Source organism: Rhea americana, unplaced genomic scaffold (assembly GCF_003343005.1).
Source record: "Rhea americana isolate MKP2758 unplaced genomic scaffold, rheAme1 scaffold_45, whole genome shotgun sequence".
In the NCBI taxonomy this organism is placed as follows: Eukaryota; Metazoa; Chordata; class Aves; order Rheiformes; family Rheidae; genus Rhea; species Rhea americana.
The window spans coordinates 2892657-2920609 of record NW_028186590.1 but is presented as its reverse complement, the minus strand read 5'-3'; the positions used below and the strand labels follow the sequence as shown (position 1 = coordinate 2920609).

At 40.3% G+C, this 27953-nt stretch overlaps 1 protein-coding gene across 1 annotated transcript in view; it reads right to left on the bottom strand.

The window, feature by feature from the left end:
* Window positions 1–27953, bottom strand: part of KCNQ5 (potassium voltage-gated channel subfamily Q member 5) — a 304096-nt gene that overhangs the window by 79309 nt on the left and 196834 nt on the right. Inside the window, exon 3 of the mRNA XM_085316085.1 lies at window positions 14291–14381. Coding sequence (XP_085172211.1) covers window positions 14291–14381 — 91 coding nt within the window. The remainder of the gene's footprint in view (window positions 1–14290; window positions 14382–27953) is intronic.

Here is a 27953-nt window from a genome sequence, read left to right as displayed (position 1 = left end):
GTCACGAGTTCCTAGCCACATTTTCTTGGTTTTCCATGGAGAAAAACTGAAAGGGTTCATCCCAAAGATCAAGATTAAAAAAAAAAAAAAAAAAGAATGACTTATTACAAAAGCAAGCATAGATCTAGGACTTTCAATACCTCATTTTTAGATCCTTAGCAATTGAAACAGAAAAGGAACACAACTGAAAATACATGCAATAGAATAAATTATTAGACTTCATATGATTTTTAGGCTTGCTGTAAAAGTGATGCACTCCAAGTATCTTTGTCCTACATTTAATGAGACGGAACTGGATTAATCTTTGATTATTCATGAGATATAGAATAACAATATTTACACCAGAATAGGAAAATCCTCCACTGTTGACATATCCACCCTCCTTTAAAAATTCAGCAAGGCATGTTGAGCTAATCAGCAAGTTTAGATTTACCGGGAGCCTAACCCTTCCCTTCCTACAAACATCACCAGGCGCAGTAGGGATGACCTGGCCTTTGCCATTGCTTTCGTCTTCCTCTCTACTGCAGCCCTTTCCAGTCAGAGCTGCATCCAGCCCTGCACCCTGATCCGTACACAGTCACCACAATCTGTAACTTTGGGGGGGATTTTATCTCACAGACAGCTCCCCTCAGTAACTGATCGGTGCATCTGTTGTTGGTTCAGAAGGGGAAAGTCTATCCTCCTTCCTGAAGGACCATCCATCCGGCCTCATCTCACCCTGAAACATTTCTGCACAACACAGCTCTTATTAGCACTGGGAGCTACGCATGCACAGGGGAAGCAAGGCTGAAACACACAGGTTTAAATATTCAATTGCTTTTGACATAAGGAACATGGATGCCAGTGTGTTCCTCAGCAATTTTTATATCGGCATGTGCCTTGGTTGCTCTGCCACCGGAGCAATCTAGGATTATATAAATAGCAGGAGAGGAAAATGAGAGGTCATCCAGATGAAGGTTTGTATTAACAAAAGGTCCTGGAGGACTCTAATGAACAAGGTTAACAGTTAATTAAATAAAGCATACTCTTTATAATCCAGCTGCTGTGAGCACTTTCGATTTTCTGCCTATCTAATTAGGATAAAAACCATGAATTGTTGTAATTGTCTGCATTAGTAGGCTTCTCAGGTAGTTTTCAAACATAAGGGTTTCCTCAGGCAAAACACTGAAACAGCTAAAAATTGTTTTTATCATAGCTTCCTGGTTAATATATATAATATAATTGCTTATTTAAATGTAAAATAACCCATGGATAATTTGCTGCACTTCTGCTGCTAAAATCAGGTTCTCTGGTTCTAGGCCATCACTTCACAGAATTACTGCTATTTTAGTGATGAGAAAAAGACCAAAATTGAGCACTCTGTGCTTAGAGTTAGCAGGCACCTGGTTAATAAGCAGGGCATGTATCAGCCTAGGGTTGTATATAAGAAACCTGCCCGCAAGACAACAGCTCAGCTGTTATTTTATTTGTATATCTTGCAAGAAAATTATATTGTTATGTTCTCTGAAGGCTAGTAAACTAGGACAACAAGCTTCACACCGATGTAAGGAGCTGCCTGCCTTGAGCTCCCAGCAGAACCGGGTCTATCCATAACATTTTCAGGAGCCCAGTAAATGGCCTAGAACATACCAAATGAGTCCTCTGAAATTAGCTTTAATAAACCCACAAACGCTTCCATACTGAAGTCAGCATCTGTGTAGTGTAGCTGCACTGCAGATACTCATCTGCCGTAAATCAGCACAGATTCACTACAAGAGAACAATAAGAGGAATAAAAGAACAGAAGGAACAATGTCATTTGATACCAGCTCAGGAATTGTCACCTTCCCCTAAAAACTCATAAGCAGGGGTGTCTGTTCTTTCCACATCACTTGGAAAAGAGTGAGAATAAACATCTTTTCATCTTTTAATTTATAGATGACTCATTTAAGAATGTCACCATGTTAACATGATTAACAGTTGATACCATTCAAGTAGTAATGATTTGTTACTCATAGTCAAAGATGAGAGTGTTTTCTCATTCAATGAAAATAAGAACAAAACACCTCAGCTTCTGCAACCCTTTCTTGAGTAAAAACCCTGTATTGATTCCAAAGTCCTGAGCACCAGAGTTGGCCCTAAACTCTGAACGGGTATCATCAGGCTGCACATTAACTATGGGGAAGTGTAACACTACTCTGCTTCGGAGAAACCTCAGGAAGGTTTGAGCTTTAAATAGTTGTGGGGCAGAAACTGCTGAAGGACTAGGGACACTTCTGTTATGCTGGCTAGGCTCCAGATTAAAATCAGCAGAAGTAATATGTGTGATGCTTCACTGTTCAAAATAACAGTATAATTTGGACAAATTTGCATTTTCCTTGCTCTAACATTAGAAGGGAAGATTTGTGAAGAAAGCAGCTAACAGGTATACCTACACATGTATTTACACACTTTAAGAACTAATGTTTTAATTCTTTCCAACTACAGTTTAACAACGGGAGAGGCAGCCATAAATCTGAAAACATAACCTAGAACAGACCCTATTAGTGGTATATAAATCACAACCAGAGATTTCAGTTCAGCTCTCAGTGCAATATCTAATAAGCACGAAATGAAATTTATGCACATTTTTGTCATTTATCAGTTTTATGATGAATGCGATAGTTTTACAACACTCGCTTTTTAAAATTACGATCGAGGTTTCCCATGTTGATTCTACGATAATAGAGGATTGTTGAGAGATCAATTTTGTGCCTTTTAATCTAATACATAGCTACAAGTGTATTGACATAATATTAAAAATCCCAGTGACATCCTTGGTTTGAGTTAGCCGCTTATGTTATATAGGACTTCTGCTATGCAATTCTCTCTTAGTTTTTTGTGTTTATTACCTGAAATGACACATATCAGTCATGAGTCTTCATTCACTTACTGGAAAAAAAACAGATTTTTTTTTAACAAGTAACAACAATTTTGAATCAGACAGTAAGAAGATGGATGCACCAGAGTTAGGTAGCTTCCATTTAATTGTGTTTTCCATCGTCTCTTACAAACACAAGTATTTACCGCCTAAGAGCGATTCCTAGCAATCAGTCCGAGCCAGCCAGTCACGAGGGAGGGTGGAAACCCTCCCGCCTCGCCAGGCCAGGCCACAGCACGTGGGTAGTCCCACGGGCAGCTCCCGCGGCCCGGCACCTGGGGACCTGTGGTGCTGAGGAAACCAAGGCCACGTTAGCGGCAGGGACAGTCGTCGAAAGCTTGTCCCTGCCGGCGCGCGTGCCCCGTAGGCTAACCGTGACGCTCGCCAACGGGAGGAGGTATCTTAAGGAAGGAAGGTGCAAGGTTTGGCTCAGTCCGGGACCGACACGGGCAGCTCCCAGATACAGCACCATCCTTAAATAYGGTGCCTTCCAGCTCATCCCCTTTACTGTCACTGCTCTGCTCCGGATCATTTATTTATGCATCAAGGACAACTATTCTTTGGGGAGAATTCCCGAAAGGAGACGACTTCACTAAAACACACACTATAGAATAATTTTCTACTTTCCAAATACATCTTTGGATCCTGGTTTGTGCTTTATCGCCTTTTCTTTTTCTATAATGAGGAATCAGCTGTGAATGGTCTCATTTCGTTTCTAAAATATTGTGCATATTGAAAACAGTGAAACTCTGCACGGCTGTATTCAAGCCTTTGCATTTTCCTTGGTGACTTGTTCACATTTTTTTGTTTGATTGTTTGTTTGTTTTTTTGCTGTACTCAAGTTTCTGATGTAACATGTTAAGGGCAGATGACCAAGCACGTGTCTCCGCAGCAATACAATTCCCAAATCCTCCTCCTGCAGTTTGTGAAGAATTTGGTATCTTTTGCTGTGTCCAGAAGAAATGCAAAATGTGTGCCAGAATCAGTACAGGCTTTGAATTACTTTATGCTCTGGCAACCATACTAACTTTGATCTATGCGAGAAGTTTAGCCTAATTGTTACAGCTGAGCACATGTAGGTGAATTAATCAGTAACAATCAACATCCTGTAAAGTGGAGGGGGACAAGACATGTATATTTTAATTCTTTGTTCTTAGCATGTTTAGAATTGTTTAATCCTGGAGACCTCAAACCTATATTCTTTCAGCTCTGCTTTTCCCCTCACTACTTATTTTAATGTGTTTTGAAAATGGTATTTTTAAAGTTATTTTTTCTTGCAGTTTCCCAGTTCCCAAAGCTGATTAACAGGACGTCCCTCAGAGTATACCAGTGTACGTTTTGTCTACTGGGAGACCCACTGGAATCTGGAATGAGATACATTGAAATGCTTCCAGTATCAAACACATTCAGAAAGCAATTTCAAGAAAGCATTATCTGCCAATTGGTAAATTTTGACAAATTGGACTTAGAGTGTACTTTATCCAATCTGTCAAAATTCTGCTTAGGCATCTAGTTTCTTGAAGAAATTCACTCCTGTCGTCTCAGCAAACACTTCTGTTACTTGTACAAGTGTTCACTTATGAAATTTTTATTCAGTTCCTTAGTTTCAGTGAAAAACTTGACATGGTCTCCCCTTTTCACTCCAATAACTGAACTGCAAAATCCAATCTACCAAGTTGTGTATTTTACAACTGATGCAATTCGCTGAATCATTTACAGCTTTTCCTATAACCTTTTTTCAAGGCTTATGGAATTTTGGTCTTCTGGAAAAAAAATCCTCCACATCCTCTCAAAAACATACACATGTATCTTTGTGAAACATTCATTTCCTGTGATCATATCTTCATATGGTGCAATCAGCCAATTCCTGTCTGGTTCAGGTTTGATACCCAAGTTACTATCCTGCCCATGACATACACCCTTTCTTTAGGCACTCCACGGAGGCCTAGGAGTTTAAAATGAGCAGTGCTTGGTTTTGCTAATCCATCTCCATATTTCACCCATGGTTCACAGTCTTCAGGACAGGGCGCTGCTCCACAGCGCATGTGTGTGTGCGCCTATGTCTCTATATTTACCATCACCTGCACTTTAAACTCTCTTTGAATTTTTCTGTTACAGGCATTTCTGCTCTTGATCCTATTAGATCAAGATATAGATATTTTTGATATTTGTCTATATTTTGTTACCTGGTTGACTTTGCAGGTATTAAACTGATTCCTGTGAGCAGGTTTCTTCTTTCACTTGAAGAAGCATCACATTTTGACTATAGTGACATGTCTTTACATGTTTTGTCGTATCTGTGTTTGCAAAATGACTGAGCGACTGGGCATTTTCTGGGCTTCCAGACAGATTTATATCACTGATGTTCTGCCTTTTTCAGCATTCTTTTCCTTTGGTAATTTAATCTTTTGTAGACTTTTCTCTTACATATTATTTTTAACCATGCACTTTGGCTTCCCTCTAGAGACATATTCTGCATTTCCATTTGGCAAACCAGGGTCAGGTTTGAAGTTCTGATAAAAAGTTTAATAACTATCCTTTTTTACTGTTTCAGTCTATCTGTTTGTTGGCTGCTATAATAAGGTAGTTCTTGTTATCTCTATTACAAGTTTGGATCCTTACCAAACTTTGGCATAAAGCCAATAAAATTCATAGTAGCAGTATCTAGTATAAGTGACTATAGATCTACAGCTATGGAAAATGCTACACTTATGACTTGGAAGTGGTTTCCCATGCTACCTTGTTATCACTTAAACTGACAAAAAAAGAAGGAAGATGTGTCATGGAAGAACAGCTGTGCGAGGAATGTGCCTCATTTGTCCTTAAAGAAGGTCAAGGGCAGCTGGCTTACTTCTTTAGCATGATGTGTTGATTCGTCTAAAAGGAGACATGCTCTTCCCTCCTCAAAGATTTATTTCTATACTGATCTGGATCCTGACACCCTGTCACTAGCATCTAATCCTCCCCATTTTCCACTCTTAATCTCCAAATCCTCAAGGCATGAGTATTCTCCTAGACAAAACAGCGTCTTGAATGGCTAAGAAGCTCTTGTCTGAACGAGGCAGACAGTCCTCTCTCTCTTGGGAATAGGACTCTCCTATTCCCAAGGCTCTGCCTTTGAAGCAAGGCTCCTTCCTGTGCTGAGAAAGAGCAATCAGAACGTGATCGTTAGCAGAACTAATATCCTCTCTCCTGACTTTCTGCATATAGCCATAAAATGCCACAGATGAGATAAGCTAAGTGACATCTCTTATATAGAAATAGATAATAGGAATACAAGAAAGTATAAGGTGCCTGTTTAAAAAAATCAACACTGGCTTTCCTACTTCCCTTCAGTCATTGCAACGTTAAAAGTGTAACAGGTCATGAGCTGTACTATGTTATTACGTATACCACTGCCCCAGTTCTCCTGTTCCCATCTATCGTTTTTCACTGCACAGTATCACCCTTCTCTCTATACATACTCTGTTCATTCAGAGGGAATGGGAAAAAATTTCGTGGATGGTATTTCATCCAACACTCACTGAATTGTGACAACTCCAGTGATCCTAACATCACACAATAAATGGAGATTTCTTACTGAAGGATAACTTGCTGGTAAGTCTGTCTGCCTGGGAAATGCTCTGACAGTAACTCTGAAATTCCATCTCGCCTCCTATTGCATTTGCTGATGAAGGTTATGGCACGTGAGGTAGCTGTTCACTGTTATCCTACCTTCTTTAAGTGATTCAGTTATGAGATTTTTCTTTGCATTGATTACAGAACATGTATATTAATGCTGTTTAGTCATCTTTAGCCACCAAATATATTTAAACTTTCCCAGTAGAACTACAGTAGATTGCTTTTTTTTTAATTACAAGAGAAAAGTGATTCCATCCAAATGTGCAATTTTTTATTCTTCTCTTTACAAAGCTTATTTGTGTTTCACACAGAAAAATAGAAGAAAAGAAAGGACAAAACGTTTGGACGATTTAATCAAGGCCAGAACCACATCAACAAGAGTCTTATGCCAGTATTGAGACTACTTTTGCTCCCTGATACTTTTTAAGTGTATTTTATCATTCTCAGCACTGTCAACAATAGATTTTTCATAGCTACCTCTACAGTTTTTGATGCTGTGCCGTGTTCCTTTCCCAACATTTTCATTGGTACTTCCATCTCTCTCCATAGCTACGGCATGTGCCTCTGTTTTAGAGGTTGGTTGGCTTGCTTGGAGTGCCAGCACAACCTCCTCCGAACAATTTTTAGTTTGGGGAAAGCACACCCAGCACTTACATTTCAGGTGGGAAGTCTTCTGTTTGTGCACAAAGATTGGGCTCTTCAGAGCCCTAATTGGTGAAATCTGATGGACTAAGGCTCTAGAAGGAAGGGGAGTCCAGGAGAGCTGGCTACTATTCAAAAATCACTTCCTCCAAGCTCAAGAATGGTGCATCCCTGTGAGCAAGAAGTGCAGCAAAAGGGGCAGGAGACCTGCATGGGTGAGCAAGGAGCTCCTGGCCAAACTCAGACAGAAGAAGAAAATACACAGAATGTGGAGGAGGGGACAGGCTGCTTGGGAGAATTATAGGAATGCAGTCAGAGTATGTAGAGATGGTGTGAGGAAGGCTAAGGTCCAGCTGGAATCAAGTCTGGCAAGGGATGTCAAGGACAACAGGAAGGGCTTCTCCAAATACATCAGCAGCAAGAGGAGGACTAGGGAAAATGTGGGCCCACTACTGAATGGGGCAGGGGGCCCTGGTGACAAGGGATACAGAGAAAGGCAGAATTACTGAATGCCTTCTTTGCTTTAGTCTTCACTGCTAAGGGCAGACCCCAGAAATCCTGCAACCTGGATGTGAGGGAGAAAGTCTGGAGAATGGAAGACTCTCCTTTGGTTGAGGAGGACAGGATCAGAGACCTTCTGGGCAGGCTAGACATCCACAGATCAATGGGCCCGGATGGGATGCACCCACGGGGACTGACGGAGCTGGTGGATGTTGTTGCCAAGCCAGTCTCCATCATCTTTGAAAGGTTGTGGAGAACTGGAGAGCTGCCTGAGGACTGGAAGAAAGCCAGTGTCACTCCAGTCTTCAAGAAGGGCAAGAAGGAGGACCCAGGCAACTCTGGGCTGGTCAGTTCCTCACCTCTGTCCCTGGAAAGGGGATGGAACAGCTCATCCTGGATGTCATCTCCAAACATATGGAGGAGAAGGTGGTGATCAGGAGTAGCCGGCATGGATTCACCAAGGGGAAATCCTGCTTAACCAACCTGATAGCCTTCTAGGATGGAATGACTGGCTGGGTAGATGAGGSSAGAGCAGTGGACATTGTGTACCTTGACTTCAGCAAGGCTTTTGACACTTTCTCCCATCACACCCTCCTAGAGAAGCTCAGGAAGGGTGCGTTAGACAAGTGTACAGTAAGGTGGATTGAGAACTGGCTGAAAGGCAGAGCTCAGATGGTCGTCATCAGTGGCGTGGAGTCCAGTTGGAGGCCTGTGGCTAGCGGTGTCCCTCAGGGCTCAGGACTGGGTGCCATCCTGTTCAACTTCTTCATCAACGACCTGGATGAGGGGACAGAGTGCCTCCTCAGCAAGTTTGCTGATGATCCCAACCTGGGAGGAGTGACTGATACACCCGAGGGCTGCGCTGCCATTCAGATGGACGTGGGCAGGCTGGAGAGTTGGGCGGAGAGGAACCTCCTGAGGTTCAACAAGGGCAAGTGCAGAGTCCTGCACCTAGGGAGAAATAACCTTAGGCACCAGTCCAAGCTGGGGGCTGACCTGGTGGAGAGCAGCTCTGCAGAGAAAGACCTGAGACTGCTGGTGGATGACAAGTTGACCATGAGCCAGCAATGTGCCCTTGTGGCCAGGAAGGCCAATGGTCTCCTGGGCTGCATTAGGAAGAGTGTTGCCAGCAGGTGAAGGGAGGTGATCCTGCCCCTCTGTTCAGCCCTGGTTAGGCCTCATCTGGAGTGCTGTGTCCAGTTCTGGGTTGCCCAGTATAAGAGAGACATGGAGCTACTGGAGAGAGTCCAGCACAGGGCTACAAAGATGATCAGAGGGCTGGAGCACCTGCCCTATGAGGAACGGCTGCGAGAGCTGGGCCTCTTCAGCCTGGGGAAGAGAAGACTGAGGGGGGATCTTATCAATGTAGATAAGTACCTGAAGGGAGGGTGTCAAGGAGATGGGGACAAACTCTTTTCAGTTGTCCCATGTGACAGGACAAGAGGCAATGGGCAGAAATTGAAGCACAGGAAGTTCTGCCTGACCGTGAGGGGGAATTTCTTCTCTGTGAGAGTGACAGAGCACTGGCACAGGTTGCCCAGAGAGGTTGTGGAGTCTCCTTCTCTGGAGATCTTCAAGGCCTGCCTGGATGCATCCCTGTCTACCATGCTCTAGGTGACCCTGCTGAGCAGGGAGGTTGAACTAGATGATCTCCAGAGGTCCCTTCCAACCTTACCGATTCTATGATTCCATTCTATGATTCTATGATTCTCATGCAGTTGTAATGAGACCGGGTCCAAAATTTTATAACAATGGCCAACTCTGATTTGATGAAATCGAAATACATAATAGGAGGGTATCAGTTTCATCAGTGGACACATGAAATCATTTAGTTTGATACAGTAAAAATATTTTCTTTCAAAGCTAACAAGTAGTTTATTTTGATATAGCCGAGTTGTTTCACGTTCATGTTACCACCGTATTATTACTAGTGCATATGAATCCAAATAAGATTGGAAACATGAAGAATTTGACCTTAAAATTCTCCTCTCCTAGTCCAACTTTGATAACATCAGTTTCACATATTTGACTGATGTGATTTTTCAGAGATTTCCATGTGGAAATTCTGAAATTTCAACTCCTTGTTTTGATTTGGGATAAAATGAAATATCTTCCTGAGATCTATTAATTTTTAGTTTTGACAAGCTATAACAAACTCAGAAATTACTGATTTTTAGCTCAGGTATCATTTCATCTATTTCTCTCCAGAGAGGACTCAGCGATGCTGCAATAACATGTGGTCTATATATCACTTTTTTTTGTTAGAAATATATCTATAATTGAAATCTCTCAAGATCATTCTGTTTTTGTAAGTGTAAGTTTTGTAAGTGTCGTGTAAGGACATGAACTGCCAGCTTGTTCTATAGAGCCATTCATCTGTTTCTCTGATCAGGTCTGGTGGTCTTTTACCCATGTGTCATATGAGGACTTAAGCGCCAGAATTTTTTTATAGGCCAATAAATTTAAACCAAAAAAAGTTACTTTTTTGAATATCCAGCTTCGTTTTTTTTTTATCCACTCTGTCCAGCCTTAAAATTAGCTAGGATTTATATGATTATATCTCTGCAGATGGATGAAGATAGTTGCACATTCACTGTCATAGAGCAAAGAAAATTGAATATGTACTTGCCTGCTAGTGGGTACCTATACTCTATGTTTATCCCTTTTCTATGTTTCTTTTATGGGAAAATGTTAGAAAAAATGAACTTAGGAAAAACTTAATTACTAGATGCACTTACTACACTATCCCTGGGGAATCATGCAAATGACCGCAATACATGTAGAAGCTACTTTCACCTACAGTACGCTATCCACTTGGGAGCTATTTCTGCCTGAAGAATGTGTTCCTAGAGCACATTTTCAGAGGCCCTTATCCTGCAGAACTGGGCAAAGTTTTCTACCCCAGCCTTCTTGGGGAAAAACACAAAACAGATCTGACAAAACCAGTCCTGCAGAAATTCACAAGAGTTTTGCAAACTCTTCATCTTGATTAAAAATGAAAATTATGAAAAAAATGAAATGCTCTGTCACTTCAAATAAAAATGACATTTCTTTTCCACAGTCTCAATTTTACTTTTAAGCCAAAGCTTCTAAAATGTTCAGTCACACAAAGAATGTTTTATACCAGGTCAAATGAAATATTTCATCTGATCCAAGACTTTTTTTGGACTTTTCAATTTGCCAACTTTGTGGGTCAACCCAACATTATTTATTTTCTTGAATTGACAGCAAACAAAATGAAGTGAACTAGTTATTCACACAGCTCTAGTTGCAAGTGTTCTTAAAATATAGAGAAAAAATATAGAGAATTTGGTCATGAGAGTGAATGACCTCCCATTCCAGATATACTCCTTCTTGGCTATCTTCCCCAAAAGATTTGATTTTTGCCTTCCCACCCTAAGTTTTACTTCCCTAGTGTTTATTATTTGATAAAGTGCCAGCAAATGTACTTGCAGGAGATCAGCAATACACCAAAGATTATTTTCTTGCTGTGTTAGTTGGATTCTTAAGCTGCTTGTGGCTTTTTTGATGTTGAAGTAGATTTTATTCTACTGTCTGTCTGGGATATATCACTGTTACAGCTTCAGTGCCAGAACTTGTGTGCACAGACAAGGCTAAAGAATAATTGTAATTGGTAGGTATACGGAGTTATCTGATGCTCTCCTTCTGGTTAGACTTATTATTTCTGGAAACAAATCTAACAAAGTTCATTACTGATATAACAATAGTTAGCATATGCTGAATATATCCACGGAACTTTCATTTTCAAGGTGAAATGCAAATATTAAATGCATTTCCAGGCCCTCTGACAAGTGGAAGGTGACTAGGTGTCATCTGCCTTGTTCAGACGACAAATCCGAAACTCCAGCTGCACACAGTAAAATGCGCTGGGGCAGAGTTGGATCGGTGACACTCAAAAGTCCTCAGCCAATGCTGTTTGGCCTAACCAATTATTTTCACTGAGTTACTGCACAGAGTTGTATTTTTCTGGAAGAGTATTTAGGATATGGTGTTTAGGAGATATTTTTCCTGCTTCCTTGTAAGGTGAGGCTCAGGGAAATAAATGGAATTGATTGATTGCAGAAGAATAATCTCAGCTCCTCTGGCCTTTCTGAGAAGGAGGGAGAGGTTTACTTGCCTCATTTACACTTTCCTCTTTAACCTTCCCATGTAATTGTAAATAGCTGCAATATGTCAAAAGCCATCGGTTCCAGCGCAGGCAGTAGCTCAGGTATTAAGCTGAAGGAGCACTACATTAGCTTTTTAGTCAATTAGCATGGCTCTAGGGGGCACCATCTGGAATAAATCTCTGAAGCAAACAGTTCTCAGAAACCCAGCAGGCAACCCCAGAGGTTGTTGCATTTCTACTGTACTTCGTTAGAAAATAAACATATAGCTTCCATCTCGAGCACAAAGCAAAACAGTGCTACGACAGATCTCCGATAGTTAATACAACTGTCTCTACTAAATGACACATTTACAAGAATTGTGCGAATCACCGCAAGCAAAAGGTTGTTAAAACTTTAGTGACGGCAATTATGTGTTGGCACAGCCAAAACAACCATTTCTGACTTAATGTAAAATTGTAGTATTTTAGTAGTATGTGTTTGCAAAAGCCTGTTTTGATAACATTGCTAATATCAGCAGAGAAGACAGTAAATCACGCATTGGCAAACTGGAATAAACCAGTCAGTTTTAGCCTGCTTCTGGAACTTCAAACTTTGCTCTGTTTATGTTTTTCTCCATTAGAGACCCACAGCAGGAGCTGTAAAATTCGTCATCGCCAGATCTATTCCTGCCAAGGGCTTGTTGAACGCACTAGGATATAGCATAGAAACGTTGGGCCAAGCTACTAAAGTTGGCATTGATGCTTCAAGGATTAACCATCCACCTTCTTCTTCCTTAGGGTCATCTCCACATTCCAAGGGTGGCACGTAAAGGCAGAATTGCTAAGAAGGACAAAGTCACTGAGCTGCTTCTCAAGTCCCAGCAGCAGGAAGAGCCGCGGTTTCCCAGAGCCGCTCTCCCCATCGGCACAGCCCTGCTGGGAGCACCAGCGGAAGCACTGCAGCGGTGGCTCGGGGCTCCCGACGGGGCTCGCTGCGCCAGGACCGGGCGCCCAGAGCGCCTGCAGGGCTCCCCAGGGCTCCTCCGCAGCTGGGCTCCTGCGTGAGACATGGCAAACCGCGGGGAACGCGCTTATCAGCCGGCTGAGGCATCGGCGGTAAGCATGCAAACGCAGTCAACAGATACGCGGCTCACGGGAAATACGGATTTTCTGCGAGAAGAGATGACTTCAAGAAATTTGCCTAAGTGTACAGGGAAACAGATTACTTGTCACAAAGCACCTTCTGTTATAAGTAAGGAATTTTTGGACTAATCAAACTTTTGTATTTTATATACCAGAAAATCTTAGCAATTAGTATAATAATTACAATAATRTAATTAGTTACAGAACATTCAGACAAACTTCCATTTGCAAAGTGTTGTTCAAATACATTAATAACAGGACTAGATTAAATCTGATTGCTTTTGGCTAGCTTAACACCACTTGATCTTTTCTGGAAGGGCTGGCGGGGATAGAGGAAACAGAATACCACATTTTGCATGCTTCTCCCTGTATTAACGAGCCCTGCCAAGAAACAGACTGTCAGATGGAGCAGAGCACCACGCTCCTGCACCTAACCCTCTCGGCACATCTAGCTCGGGTACCTCGATGCGGTACCACACTGTGCCGTAGAGACGTACCGTGCACTGCAATAACGCTGTCAACCTGCTCGCTCCATAACTAACTAGCGAGTTGTTCTGATGAGCAGGACTTTCGGCTCTATACAGTGATGACAATTAAAATGTTGGCGTTTGCCAACAGTTACTTGAGCAGAGGCACCACCTAACAAGCCACAGTCTGCTGTATACTTGGAACTGAAATAACCATGGTAACTCTGGTTATCTAGAGACATTTTAACGACCACTGCTTATCCTCAGGCCATCACTTGCCGAACTAAATAGCACATCAAGCAGCAGACGAATAAAGTGGCATTTATACAATGCATGAAAAATATTAAGCACTTTTATGGATTAAAGCCATTTATAACTACCTCAGAAGGGAAAAAAGGAGAGAGAAACATATTACAAAAGCATGTATTATGAGGAAATAATGAAACTATCACGTCCTACTGCAGCAACTGCCACTAAAAAGTCAGTATCTACCAATAGCTAGCACAAATTGGTATCTAAGATACCAAATTATTTCCTATTTTAAGTATAAGTGCCTCTTACTACATACTGACTTTATAAATGGCAGCAGCAGTATCAAAGGTCTCTCGTGCTCAGTCACTGCCAAAGTGCAGTAGAAAAACTATTAGTAACAAAACACAGCAATTCTCAAGCAAATTCTCAAGTAAGAAACAAGATGAAATTCAATGTTTTATTAATGCTTTCATATAATCTCAGATTTATTTTAAAAGAAAAATATGGTGGACTCCTCTATTTTACTGTTTTCCACTATGCTTATGAAAAGCTTAGTCTCTGAAGCATTCAGTAATTACACTGTTCCCTTCATGGTGAGGAAGAGAATTTGTGTACATATTAATATATCTGTAAAACTGTCTTTAGAAGTTTCACTTACCAAAATGAAGAGACAACCAGAGGCAAGTTTTGTGTGTTCAGGAATAGTAGAAAACACGGACAAAATCAAGCAACCAAACACAAGGAGAAAACTGAAAAAGAAAGAACACAAAAAAGTTAGTATCTTTTTCAGAACACTGACTCAGTATGTATACTGATCCTGCTTCAACAACAGTCTTCATTTTTAAATGGAAATTCAATTATTACTTGGTTCATTAGGGACATTAAAACAGACTATTCATAAAACTACATATTTCTGAGCAGCATTGGAACAATTTCCAGTAGACTTAATGCAAACTGAAACACAAGAACCAAGATTTTTTCGTGAAATGACCCAGTATACATAGCTATATTTGCTACATTTATCCAGTCCAGTCGCTCTTAGTGGCTCTAAGAAAAGATCATCCATAGCAGAGATCTCTCCTCAGTCTGAAAAATATTTTCTCCCACAAGCAACTACAGATATCTGCTGGATAAGGTTATAAAAACTCATATTGCATCTACCTGCCATGCACAACAATTGCTTTTCATTTTTACCATCCCAAACAATTTCCTTCTGAATAATAGACTTAATGGACAATATAGCAGAGATTCAAAGGTAGCTGAGTTACGGCATCACTGTCCTAAGCGATCAAATTCCATTTTGGGAGCAAACTTAAAATCATACAATCAATTAAGGAAATTAAAGCAAAGGAATGAAGCTAGATGATCTTCCACAAGTCATGCCATCCCAACTGGGAAAACATGTCCGCAGTGTTGGCCCTGTGGACAAGCTTCCTTGTTTCATGGGACTGACTGACATACACAAGCAAAGCAAAGCATAGACACATTGCTCAATCTCTCTGCAAGAAAGAGGCAAACAGCTGGTATCACAAATTCTTGCTGATCCTTACAGCACATACACAGCATTCATAGACGTGAGCCCGAAGAGCTAGTATTGCCCTGAGGCCTATACCAAGGAAGATAGAGTTTTCTTGCCRTTGCACTGCTTTGCCATTGTGCTGGTGAAAACCTGTTGTTTACGAAACGCATCAGAAGAGAAGTTCATTTCACCAATGATACCATGAACTGACGACAATCAGAAGCCAAGCAGCACGCCAAATAAGATCATTTATTGTGCAAGGCAGTGCATATTTTACAGTTTATATTCTAATGCTTGTACTAGTTTTTTTGCAAGTGGTAATAATTGACTCCATCAATTTTTTTGCCATTTACTTCTTCCAACACTTGTCAGTCATGCTGGCAATCAATCAGTCACAGAAGGACAGTTCTTTGGATCCTGCTGGGAACCTGAATTGCTGAATTGATAGTAGACGTCTAACTCAAAACACACATGCATTGCAAACTATTTCTACTAAGGTAGAAATACACCTGCAATAATGTACAAATGGCTCGTTCATAATAAGAAGGAGGTTGAAATCTGTCCTGGGGCAAAGGGAAAAAGTGTATAAATTATTGTTCTATATAGGCGATGCGTACATTCTTCAATCTGATAAGCTTCCATTAACGAACACAGTTGTTATTCTGAAGACAAAGCAAGCAGCTTTTCAGAGAAGTGCCCTGGGGTCCTGGTGGACAAGTTGAACATCAGTCAGCACTGTGCCCCTGTGGCAATGAAAGCTAACCCAYGTGGCGAGCTGTACTAGCAAGAACATTTTTACTGGGCTGAGAGACTGTATCTGGAGTGCTATGTCCTGTTTTGGGCTCCTCAATACAAGACACAAACTGACGCGAACTCAGTGGAGGGACACCAAGATGATCAGGGGCTGGAGCTTATAACAGACAGAAGGGGCTGGCGGAGCTGAGTTTGTTCAACCTGGACAAGAGGAGGCCACGACATATGACTGTTGTCTTCAACTATCTAATTTTGGTTACAGTGAAGAGAGACAAGGCACAATTTGCAGGAAGGAAAATTATGACTAGGTATAAGGAAAAAAAATTCACAGTGAAGGGAGTTCAGCACCGGAACAAGTTGCCCAAAGAGAAGCTGTAAATCTCTGTCCTTGGAGACATGCAGAAATCAGCTGGAAAAGGCCCTGATCTAACTTGGGAGTTAGCTCTGCTTTGAGCAGAAGATTGGACTAGATAACCTAGAGAGATCATTTCCAACTTAAATACTTAAATTTCTCTCCGATTTTAACTACTTGAAACAAACTTCAGTATCATATTACTGCATCAGCCCACACTTTCACTTCAGGAGCTAAACTGATCTTCTCCTTATAACATAAAGACTTTTCAATAAGATGATAGTGTCTTAGTGTAATATATCTGGTACATTTGAAGAAAATACAAGTCCATTTYTTCTCATTTTTTATTACAAAATCTCATATGCACCATGATAAGATATTGGAAGCAAATTTTGTTGCATACAGTCGTATACATAAGCACTGGAAAAAAGTTCCTGCCTGAAAATCAAATCTGATAGGAGCTTGCATATAAGCTCTATTACGAACTAAAGATAAAGATAAACCAGTAATGGTTTCATAGTACCCAGGAGGGTAACRCAATGTCTTTTACATGCCATTGACAAGTCTTTCTTCAAGACCACAGAAAGATAAAGATAAGCAGTTATATGCTTAAAGTTTTCATAAAAACCTCATTCAAGTGACAATAATCCACTTTGTGACCAGTCTTACTCCTCCCTCTCCCCCCCCTTTTATGGAAAATCTCCCAGAACACTACTGGTAGTTTCAGCTGCTCAAGGTCTTCAGACATGAACTCTTACAAGATACGAAAGTCTTACCAGTTCAGACATAAATGTGTTTTCTCCCAGTTAAGGCTTGCATGGAGGGCAAAATAGATGGATAATTGACTAAGAATCTACAGTAAAAGGATATTGTTTCCTTTGCTGATTTTTTTAGTCCTGAATCAGTTAAAATAATATTTTCTTGCTTCCTTTGCATTTAGGAATTAAAAATTGCTCTTGTTTAGTTGTATTCCAATAATACCAATCAAAATTGAGGCCCAGTTGTACTGGATCTTGTCCAAGCACACACTGCGAGTTTTTACTTGGAAGAGATCTCTTACAGCACAATTATAGAAAACAGACACAGTAGAAAAAAAAAGAAAGGTTGTTGTTCCCACATAGCTGGTCTCCACAGCTGAAGACCACTGCACAGAAGAGGTAAGCAACTAGCCTAAGGCTACCCAGAAAGTCTTTGGCAGAACTGTGGAATAAACCTGAACCTTTTTCTGTCCTAGCCCAGTTCTGCCATCACAAAACCATCCTCCCTCTTAAGCACTTAGGATGAATTGCCATGCTTCCTCAGCTGTGATTTAGAAGATCAGTGTGGGCAAAGTCCTGCTAAATTGGAAAAGCGAGTCGAGAGAGAGAACCAGTACAGTTAGGCAGTGCATTAATCAAAATAAAGTCAATGTTCAGGAAAGCCAGGTGCACAGTGTAGATTAGCACCTGGGTAGGCATAGTTTTGCAGATTATCCATGAAAAGCAGAAACGATTCCCACAGTAATACCTAAGAATAGTCTTGGAAAGATATTTTTCCAAACCTCTGTAACCTTTTGTTCTCATTCTTTCCAGAAGCTTTACAAGAAATGGGGCATTGTTATTAATTATTATTAAAGAACAAAAGAAAAATGTTTGCATTTATCCACCCACGCATTCAAATCTTGCCCCTCTATCCCTCATTCCTCCCTCCACCACCGAACACTTTTTTTACTGCCATTCAGCACATTATGTCTAAAATTAGACTGTAAGCACTTTGGAGGAGGGGAGAAACTCAGACCTTCTATTAGCCCTGAAAAGCTAAAAGCACGCTTTTGGGTGCTGTAAAACACAACACTAGCAACAAAAGCAAAAGGTTTAACTGTTCCGGAATATTTTCGGCAGTTTATTTACCACTGATGTGCTTTCCTTCAAAGTAAGCTAATAGCCAGGATTCACCTTCTACTTTTTTAAAATTTAGTCTGCTACTTGGGCAATGAAGTGAAGGTGCCTCTCCACCTCCACGGCGAGAGCTGAAGGCAGGGAGGACGCGCGCGACGCCTTTGCCCTGCTGACCGCGAGCTGGGATCCAAGCAGACCGCCGGGGCACCGCCGACGCAAAACCCTGAGGCTAAGGTTCAAACGCCGCAATGGTCCAAGTGTCCCAACACTCGTTCCTTGCTATCCTGGACTATTTCTATGATGATGGATGAAGTGTTGAGGATTTTATTAAGCCCTGCATAGTCATCCGATGTGCCTTAAAAGAGAAGCATTTTCAAACGCTAGCATGGGAACTGTGTGCTATAATACATGCTGTACAAGAGGATGCTGCTGTAGGTACACAACAGTACAAGGCAAAACACAATGCAATTATATTTGGCCTCTAGTGGTTCAATCTGGATCATATATTTGTTCAGGCTGAAAAAAACAGATGATCTTTTCTCATGCGTTCAGTATCAGACAGTAAAACTCATGCCTTAGGCAGCAAGTTCCCATAAAATTATTCAAGCACTGCCATAGTCTTATATTTTATCAAAAGCAGGAACTTCCATTTTGTTTCAACAGTAATCAATTTTGATGCAGCGCCTTTCATCTTATTCCCCTGCTTCTGAAAACATACACTAATTGGAGACCAGTCAATTTATGAAAGATAATATAACTCAGAAGCTTTGATATTTATTCAATCCACCTCTCATAAACTTTTCTTATTAGCTAATTAGGAAGTACCAATTCTTCATTTATTTAATTTTCAGCAGAGTTTTACTACAGTTTATGATTTCAGGGATAGTCATATGGCAGAAAATGTTCAGTTTAAAAAAACTGCTAAAACATTAGCCGGGGAATATCATCATAAGCATAAAATACGTACCAGTGAAGATCTTTAAAAGCTACTTCACTACATTATTTAGTGCTAGAATTAAAATAATAGGAAGTTAAACATCTGCAAACAGTTTGGTGACTTCTTCTGTAAATAATAAAAGTGTATCACTGTTAAAATGACATAATTAAGCAATTAGACCACCAGAGTTATGTTCTAGTATTATTTGGGGTCTAATTTAATCCCCATAAAAGCAAGGCTATTTAGGATTATGACGATAGCTGTTTGTAAACCACTTGCAGTGCTATTTTCCTGGTATTTGTATGTAAGGGGAACAAGTGTTTGAAAGCTTTTGCTATTCTTAACTACGCCCAGAAAGTAGCTTTTTCTTTCCCCACTGCTACAAAGTCAGAACTAACGAGTTGGCTGCAAACCTACAGAAAGCTGCTCACCAGCGGTCATCCACAGCACTGTTTTATTTTAAATTGGGCCTATTAATTTGGGTGAAGACCCCTCACAAAAAGCACGGTGGCAGATTTTTGCTAAGTGCATTGCCCTACACGAGATCCCTGCTACATGCTGCCAGTACTCTCACCCCTCTTACTTTGTGGGACGGGGAGACTTTACGGCTTCAGTGTCTGATGAGGCTGATGGGGGGAGAGAAAAGGAACATCTGCTGGACTCCCAGGTTATATGATCTCATTTTTCTGAAGAACCACGCAGGAGTACACTAAACTCTCACAGGGAGAAGGGATGCCTGCTCTCAGCCTGAGAGCTGGTTCAGCACGTTGCGTCCTGGAGCAAGCGTACACGTCCAAGGCAGGAGCGCAGGCAGAAACCCAACAGCTCCCGTGCACCTCCGCGCGCTGCCTGCGCTCTCGGAGCAGCAAATTCCTRGAGGCGGGTGGAAACAACCTCTCCAGTAGGAAGGGGAAAGACAAACACTAGAGTATTTTCCTATCTTGAGAAAGAACTGAAAGTGAAAACATCGGCTAGTGCAGGCTTGAGGAGGAGACGCACGCGGGTCCTACGCTATCGCCCTTAAAAAGCAATCTTTTCAGCATTTCTATAAAACAGATAACGCACTGCTGACATGGTGGAAAAGAATCCAGCTTAACAGTTTTGATAGCGCAAGCCACGCGGATTAAATTTTCCATCATTTATAGTTTCAATGTGACTTGTTTATGCAAGAAAATGAGATATGACAAAGGTTATTACAATTTGTTAAAAATGTTTGACAAAAGCTGCATGGAGAATAAGCGCTCTTCCATAGAAAAAAGCTCATAAATTTCTCCTGTAAGCYTGCTTTAAAATGACTTGCACTTCAACCTCTTTTCCAAGCGGAAGAGTGTGACACACTAGGGCTTGATACTGTGTTGCCTTCTACCCTGAAAGCAACACAAAAATTCTGTTTATGGAGAAAGGAAATAAGGTGACCTCCTTGTCTTAAAATGTGAAAATAAATTGTGTAGGAAAATTTAAGAATATTTTTTGAGATAAAATAACAGTCATAATGATAAAGAAGATAATCTAGTTGTAGCAAACCCATCTTTTTAGATGTTCTGTCTTCCAATTATTACCTTTTCCAGAAATATAGAATTTGAGCTGAATTTTATGACTTTTTTTTTAATGACTTGCTGCTGGTTTGAAAAGGTGAGTTTTGTCAGGCTCTGCTGCATAAATTTTATTCAGAAAATATTTTGTGGTTCATTCCCGTATTGGGTATTTATTCATTCTAAAATTAGAATGCAAGCCCTATACACCAAGTATGAAAGAAGTTAAACCTGCAGTGACAAAAAAGTGTTGTAGACCTAAATTGATTGTTTCCATTATATTTTAAAGGACCAAAGGAACAGTCAGTGTGTGCTAAATGGTTGTTTTTGGCCTACACTGACAAAGTAGTGAAATGGCTGAAATAGGAGATGTAACTAAAAACAGATGAAATATCTTAAATACCCAGGGGACACCAAGCAACACATAATTCAATGCACACTTAATGATCTATTTCATCATAGCGAAAATATAAAACATCAAAGTAAATTATCCAAGGATCAGTAAAGCAGGTATCATTCTTCTTTGAGCAAGTGCAATAGCTTAAAACAAAACAAAACAGAAATGTTTATTTTGAAGGCTCAGAGATATGTGTGACCCACATATTTTCTAAGAGGTAAATGTTTCTATTGGCTTCAACAGGACACTTTTTTGAGACCAAAAAAGAATAATTTGAATCAAACCATATGGCTTCATTTGAAACTGCTGTCCCATTTGGCTACTACCTTCCGCAAGGATGTGTTCTGCCAGTTTTTAACTGCTTTAGAGACTAGGAAGCTTGCTTGTCATGTCTGTTTTGCATACTAGACGCCTTGTTTGCACTTACTTTGCCTCCTTGTATCTACAGGAAAGCTCTCCTTTWACCAAACCTAAAAAGAAGGTCTTTGTGCAGACCCATATTTTCAAATGGGAATGCCAAATTTTACATAGCAAAAACTGTATTTATACAACCCTGTTGGTAATTTTTACCTATGCATCAGGTAGTCAAAACTCCCAGTGTCATGTCCAGTAGCTGACCAAGCAACCTTTGCTCTTCGACACGTACTTCCCAAGAAAAATAATTTAAAATGTGAATAGTAAAATATATAGCATTCAATACTGAGCACTGTTTTAGACTGTAGAGAGTTTTTTTTTTTACAACACGTACAAAATTAAGATAAAATCTATTTAATAGAATGTAATGGAGACAATCTAATAAAATCAGAGTATGAACCTGGAGAAATGGATAACATTGCACAATTCTTCTTGTAGAATCATTTTTTTTCAAGAATAATATATTTATTCTAACATTGMCCACAGTGTAGGGCTCATGGAAATACTCAAAGAATCTTTTTGCATAAAAATGTTTACTAATACAGTAAATTCAGATTTTTTGCTGTCCAGAAAAAAAAAAGATTTAATACAAAAAAAAGTGTAGCTTGCCAGAATAATCCACTTCAAAATCAACTTTTCAAGTCTTCAGATTTTAGGGTAGAAATACGACCACTTGCACATGTTCAGTTTTTTGATGTTAGAGAAAAAAATCAAAAGAACAGAACTGCAACACAGCAATGCGTTTTGTATGCCGCGAGTAACTGCCGCCTCTTTACTCAATCCTGTGAGTGCAATCGTGGCTCCAGGGAAGCTACGGCACGTTTTGCTTGTAATGGGGCCAGACATCACTCACCTTTATTATCTAATGGTCCAGCTACGGCCAAGAGAGCCACAACTTTGGCGGCTGGAACTAAGTGGAAACAACACTGAGTAGGAAAAAAAGCCTGCTTAAATGAGCCTTTGGAGTTAATCCCACTCAGTGTGACTCAACTAGATCCCCAGTAAATCACGCAGTGCCAGGGAATGGCGCGGCTGCTCCTGATGGGAGCAGCATCACATGTAGAGGTGAAGGCGAAGGCCCAAGAGTACGTTTTGAAAGTCTGTGATTTACGGGCAGTAAGTGTGAGACTCGGGCACCTCTGCTTCTCTCTCAGAAGTTCACTGCTCTGCAAAGATACAGAGGCTAATATGCCTGGGAATACATAGGTAGTCAAAAGCGGGCAAGTCTTTTGTAACCTTAAGCTTTTTTCTAGACTGGCTACTAGCTCTTTTATTAAGAATAGGTTACTCCAGATTTCAAGTGACTGTGATGGAAAGTCGTTATTACACTTAAGGCTTTACTCAAACACTATCAAAACAGTGCATTTAAAATACGAGCTCTAATATTCTGATCAGCTAGAGTATTTCAGGAGTGTTTTACATCTTCATTAAAGAAAAAGACAAGGAGGACAAGTCTACTGAAAATTTAATCATTCAAATTCTGATGCCTGCTTGGCATATTTTAATAAAATATTCAGGATTGAACTAACTGCARTATTTGGGATTAAAAAAGAAATTTTCCTCTAAATGAGCCCAACAGGGACTATGGTAGGTCAATACTGTGGATATAACCCAAGGACCAGCTGTGCATTTTCATCTAAAACACGCCATTCTATTGAAGACATCTAGAACATAAACTACTCTCCTATTTCTCCTAATTCTTTCCTGATTTTGCTTTTTGTGTTGGTTTTAAACTTACTTTTCAGTGGCCTATGGCCGGTARTATAGAGAATTAAAGGAGTTCTGCAGTGGACAGGACCACTCAAATACAGTCATGCAAATGTGCCACAACAGCACATGAGTAAAAGGAAGTCTTCTTCATTGGGCTGGGCCTCTTCAGCCTGGGGAAGAGAAGACTGAGGGGGGATCTTATCAACGTGGATAAGTACCTGAAGGGAGGGTGTCAAGGGGACGGGCACAAACTCTTTTCAGTTGTCCCATGTGACAGGACAAGAGGCAATGGGCAGAAATTGAAGCACAGGAAGTTCCGCCTGACCATGAGGGGGAATTTCTTCCCTGTGAGAGTGACAGAGCACTGGCACAGGTTGCCCAGAAAGGTTGTGGAGTCTCCTTCTCTGAAGATCTTCAAGGCCTGCCTGGATGCAACCCCGTCTAACATGCTCTAGGTGACCCTGCATGAGCATGGAGGTTGGACTAGATGATCTCCAGAGGTCCTTCCAACCTTACTGATTCTATGATTCTATGATTGTATCACTCAACAAGGCCTCTTAGTAACGCTTGATTACTTTTATGATATTTTCAGTATTCCCAACATGTGAACAAAGTAGTATCCACAAATCTTCCAAAACTACCTTTCTAGACTACAAAAAACCACAATTATTATGGCAGCAACTTTCATGAAATGAATGAAGAGTCTACAAGATACCTGGCTTTGTATGGAGATTCATTTTATTTGCTGTCACTAAATGCCATGAAATTTCGCATGTTACCAGAATAATGGATAGGACAATAAATCATGCATTTCTGTTAAAAAAAAAAGGTATTTCCAATGGAAACATCAAAATTCTGAGTATAAGGAATGAGTGTACTGTACCACACTTCACTGTATCTCAGTCAGTGATGGCTGAGGGAGTAATGATACAAAATGATACATTGATCAGATTTAGAATGACAAATACCAGTTAATCGTCTGCCTTTATGATGCTTTCATCCTGTAGCTTGTTTAAGAAAGGAACAATCAATCACCTATTTAATGTACTGAAATACAGAAAAATATTTTTAAACATAATGTTCAGGAGAATGAAGATAGAAGAGAAAATTTGTCCTGACCAAAAACATATATTGATAAAGAATTTCTAAAAACGATAGGCATAACAACAGTATTTGAAAGGCCACACCACTTTATAGCCCCAACAACTCTCATGGCTACCACAGAAATCTAAGCAGTTACAGATGCAAGGGCTCATTAAACTTAGAACGAAGTCATAATAGCATGCAGAATAAATGTTTTTTGAAATTTTATTTAATGCGCAAAGATCTATATCTTCATTCTCTAATTTAACTTACCCTATTAACTAATAGCYGCATGTCAGTCTTTACTGAAACCCTACAATTGACTTGAGTAGTCATATGACTTATGTTGGGAATTATGAGTTGTCTCAGTTTTACCAGCACAAAGAAAATCCTGTTAATTTCATAGAGTTCTCTCCCAGTAGTAAACAAGGATATAAATGGAATGGGGAGTAATTCTCCAACATAATGCATTGTTAATATTAAACTTACTTCTAAAAAATCAATCATTGCTCTTTTGCTCAAGGTTGCTCAGTTTTATACCACATCATTAGTCTTGTCTTTGTTAATCTAAATAAGTTCCTTGCTTCCTGGAATCTGAAGTGCCCTTTCACGTTGTTATGCAGTAGTACTAACAGAATTGGACCTGATGGCAGAAGCACTTCAGATTGCAAACGGAAGGACTAGCAGAAAGAATTCCATCTTGAAGGGTTCAACTGATGATGAGACTTTTCTGGTTTTAAGAATCATCTTCTCTTGTCACGGAGTTCTACGCTTAAATATATGATATTGACATGAAAGCAGCCCCAAAGTTTCGAATTTTGGGGGGTGTGTGTCTATTGCCTTGCATGCTTTAATTTTATTAATGTCTAAAAGCAATCAGCAATATGCACCTTCTTGGGCACTAGACCTTGCTGAGGTGTGTGCAACAAGCAACTTGTGGTTTTATATCATYCACTATTCTGACAATAGAATAGCTCTCAGAGTGACCAAAGCAAGATGTAGCAAATACTTTTCAAAATGAGTTTTTCTTCCTCTGTTAGAGTATCTGCAGTCAAAGCCCAATCTCATTTTCCCCTATTTTTCAGGGTCTTTTATCTCACAATCATTGCAATTGCAAAGAGGGGTATATAATTTCTGTGCATCAAACAGAATATTCTGAAGTCCCTATGATGTACAGCTATGATGTACTGACACTGGCTGCAGGCTGCAAGATGGAGCTGTATCGTCCTTTCTGCCCACAGCAGGACCTGCGTGTCATGGGATGTTTGCGAGGAAGTCGGYTGCTACTCACATGTCTGGCTTTGGTAGGTGCCAATGGTATGCCTCTACTTTCCTTTGGCAACAATAATATTTCTATTTCAATATTGAGTTATTTTATTGAGTGCTGAGCTGTGTAGCAAATATAGGTTCTGAAACAACTGTTATGCTTATACAGAATGCTAAATATACAAAACCATCACTTATTTTCCATATGGGGAAAAATCTGTCCTTTGAACTTCTTAAACACATTAAACGTGCTGCTTGTCTTATTTGAAACACCACATGAAGATGCTTTTACTTTCCAGCATTTTACTGTACAGTGGCTTGCCTTCCCTGCCAAAATCACCATGCTCAGACATTAGTGTGAAACAAGTTTGCATTTTTAAGAAATATTACAGACTCAAAAATAACCTCTTATGGATTTTACTTTAGCATATCAGTTTTCTGCCTTTCACAGAGGCTGATCCTGCCAGCACTCATGAGCGTAGTCTAATAGGAGATTGAATATATGTACTTCCAAGCACTGACTGTATGGTTCAAGGTTGGAGAAAAAGCCCTGAAGATCCTGTCATTAACTACACAGGTAAAGTCATTTTACTGGCGCTTYAGTACACAAATTAAGAGTCTTCAGTAGTTGTACGGGATGCCCTAGTGAACTCTCACAAATTTCTGGTACAAATTTCCATACTTAAGGTGTATATCAGGACGARACTGTAGCACAAGGACACAAGAGACAGGACACAAGAAGCTTTGTGGTACCAACCCTAACAGCAGAAGGCAAGTTGAGGCAACACTCAAGGGTCAGTGTGTGGAACATGTGTCCACCTTTGGAAAGAAGCAGGAGTGGGCACAAGCCTTCTCTGGAGGCCATGACTCCCATCACAGCATCTTACACTTCCAATGTGCTTAGYCTAGACCACTCCCTCATGAGACACAGTACTGTTGTTCCCCTATGTTAACTATASGGATGAGAGATATATGGCCAGATCTGGTATTCAGACCTCCCAAATTCACATTAGAAATCAGTAAAAATTAGGCAGTGAAGAGCTCTTGAAAACTCTCGATCTACCTGTGTCTAAAATGCTTAACTACCTTTAACAAGTTAGCACAAGCTGACATAAATTCATCAGAGTACAGAATTGTTCCTAGGCTTTCTTGCCATTTCCTTGGCTAGCAGTGGCTGGAGTTATCTGTAGGACCCAAAGGGAGCGCTCACACGGCCGAGCATCACTGTTAGCGGAGATACACCAGCTGGCGGCATCTCCTTGCAGGGAGTGAAGTGTTTTTCTCCTTCCAGCAGAGATGTGTGTCTGCCTGTCTCCTAATTGCTCAGGAAACTTGACAGGTGAAAGAGTGGACCCAGCGTGAATCAAAAATGTAGTATATATTTGTCTATATGGAACAAGTTCTGCTAGCTGAACCTTTCTCTTTTCATATGTTTTGTGACCTGTTAAGCACATTCATTTATGTAGATTTGAAAAATAAACGCTGAGCAGATCTAGGCATCTCATTTGAACTGAAAAATCGTATAACATTAACTGTCCAGCAATATAAGAGCACACAGACGAGAAAGTATCCTAATTAACCAATACATTGAAGCAACAGAAACCCCTTTCAACTTAGCACAATCATTTAGTCAAGCCTTCCTATAAAACCACACGAAATATATGGCTTTAAAGCATGTCCAGAACATCATCAAGCTCAGACAATCAAAAAAAAAAAAAAAAAAAAAAAAAAAAAAAAACAAGTAACTGAGGAGTTATCTGCTAAAATCATCATATTAATCTCTAACAAAAAGAGAATTACACTGGCCCCTTTTGCAAAGGAAATTCATATAAAATCATGGAATCATGTAGGATGGAATGGGCCTCCAGAGGTTACATAGTTCAACCCCCGCTGAAAACGGGTTCAATTATATCAGCTTGCTCAGGACCGTGTCCGGTCGAATTTTTAATGTCTGCAAAGATGGAGACGCTGCAACCTCTCTGGCCAACCTGAAGTGCCTGACTGCACTAACCTAATGCTTTGAAATTTTTTCCTAATATCAAGTTTGAATTTCCACATAGGAAACACTGAGTATCACATTTAATTTACTCCTCAACATATGATGACCCTACTTTCAAATTTTCTCAGGTCATCAGACTGCATCACACAATTTATTAGATAAAGAGTGAGCGGGCTTGATGGGCTGCGATGATGAGTCTGCACCTTGGTCCTCTCTAGTGCTAACCTCTCATAGCTATCAACACCCTAATGATCTAGCTGAGTTTTATATCTGTTGGTTGAAGATCTGTAAACCTAACACTGAAGCACTGAGGTCAGATGCCAAGGCCTATCAATATAATATACTCCCACAGTCCTCTATACCATGCTCATTATCTGTATTGTTATCCTTGGTACTCTTTTTGCTTTCATGTTGCCTGTTATTCTTTCCACAACCCAGCAAGAACAAAGGCGAAATCTGTTTTTTATTATGATAATAGACAC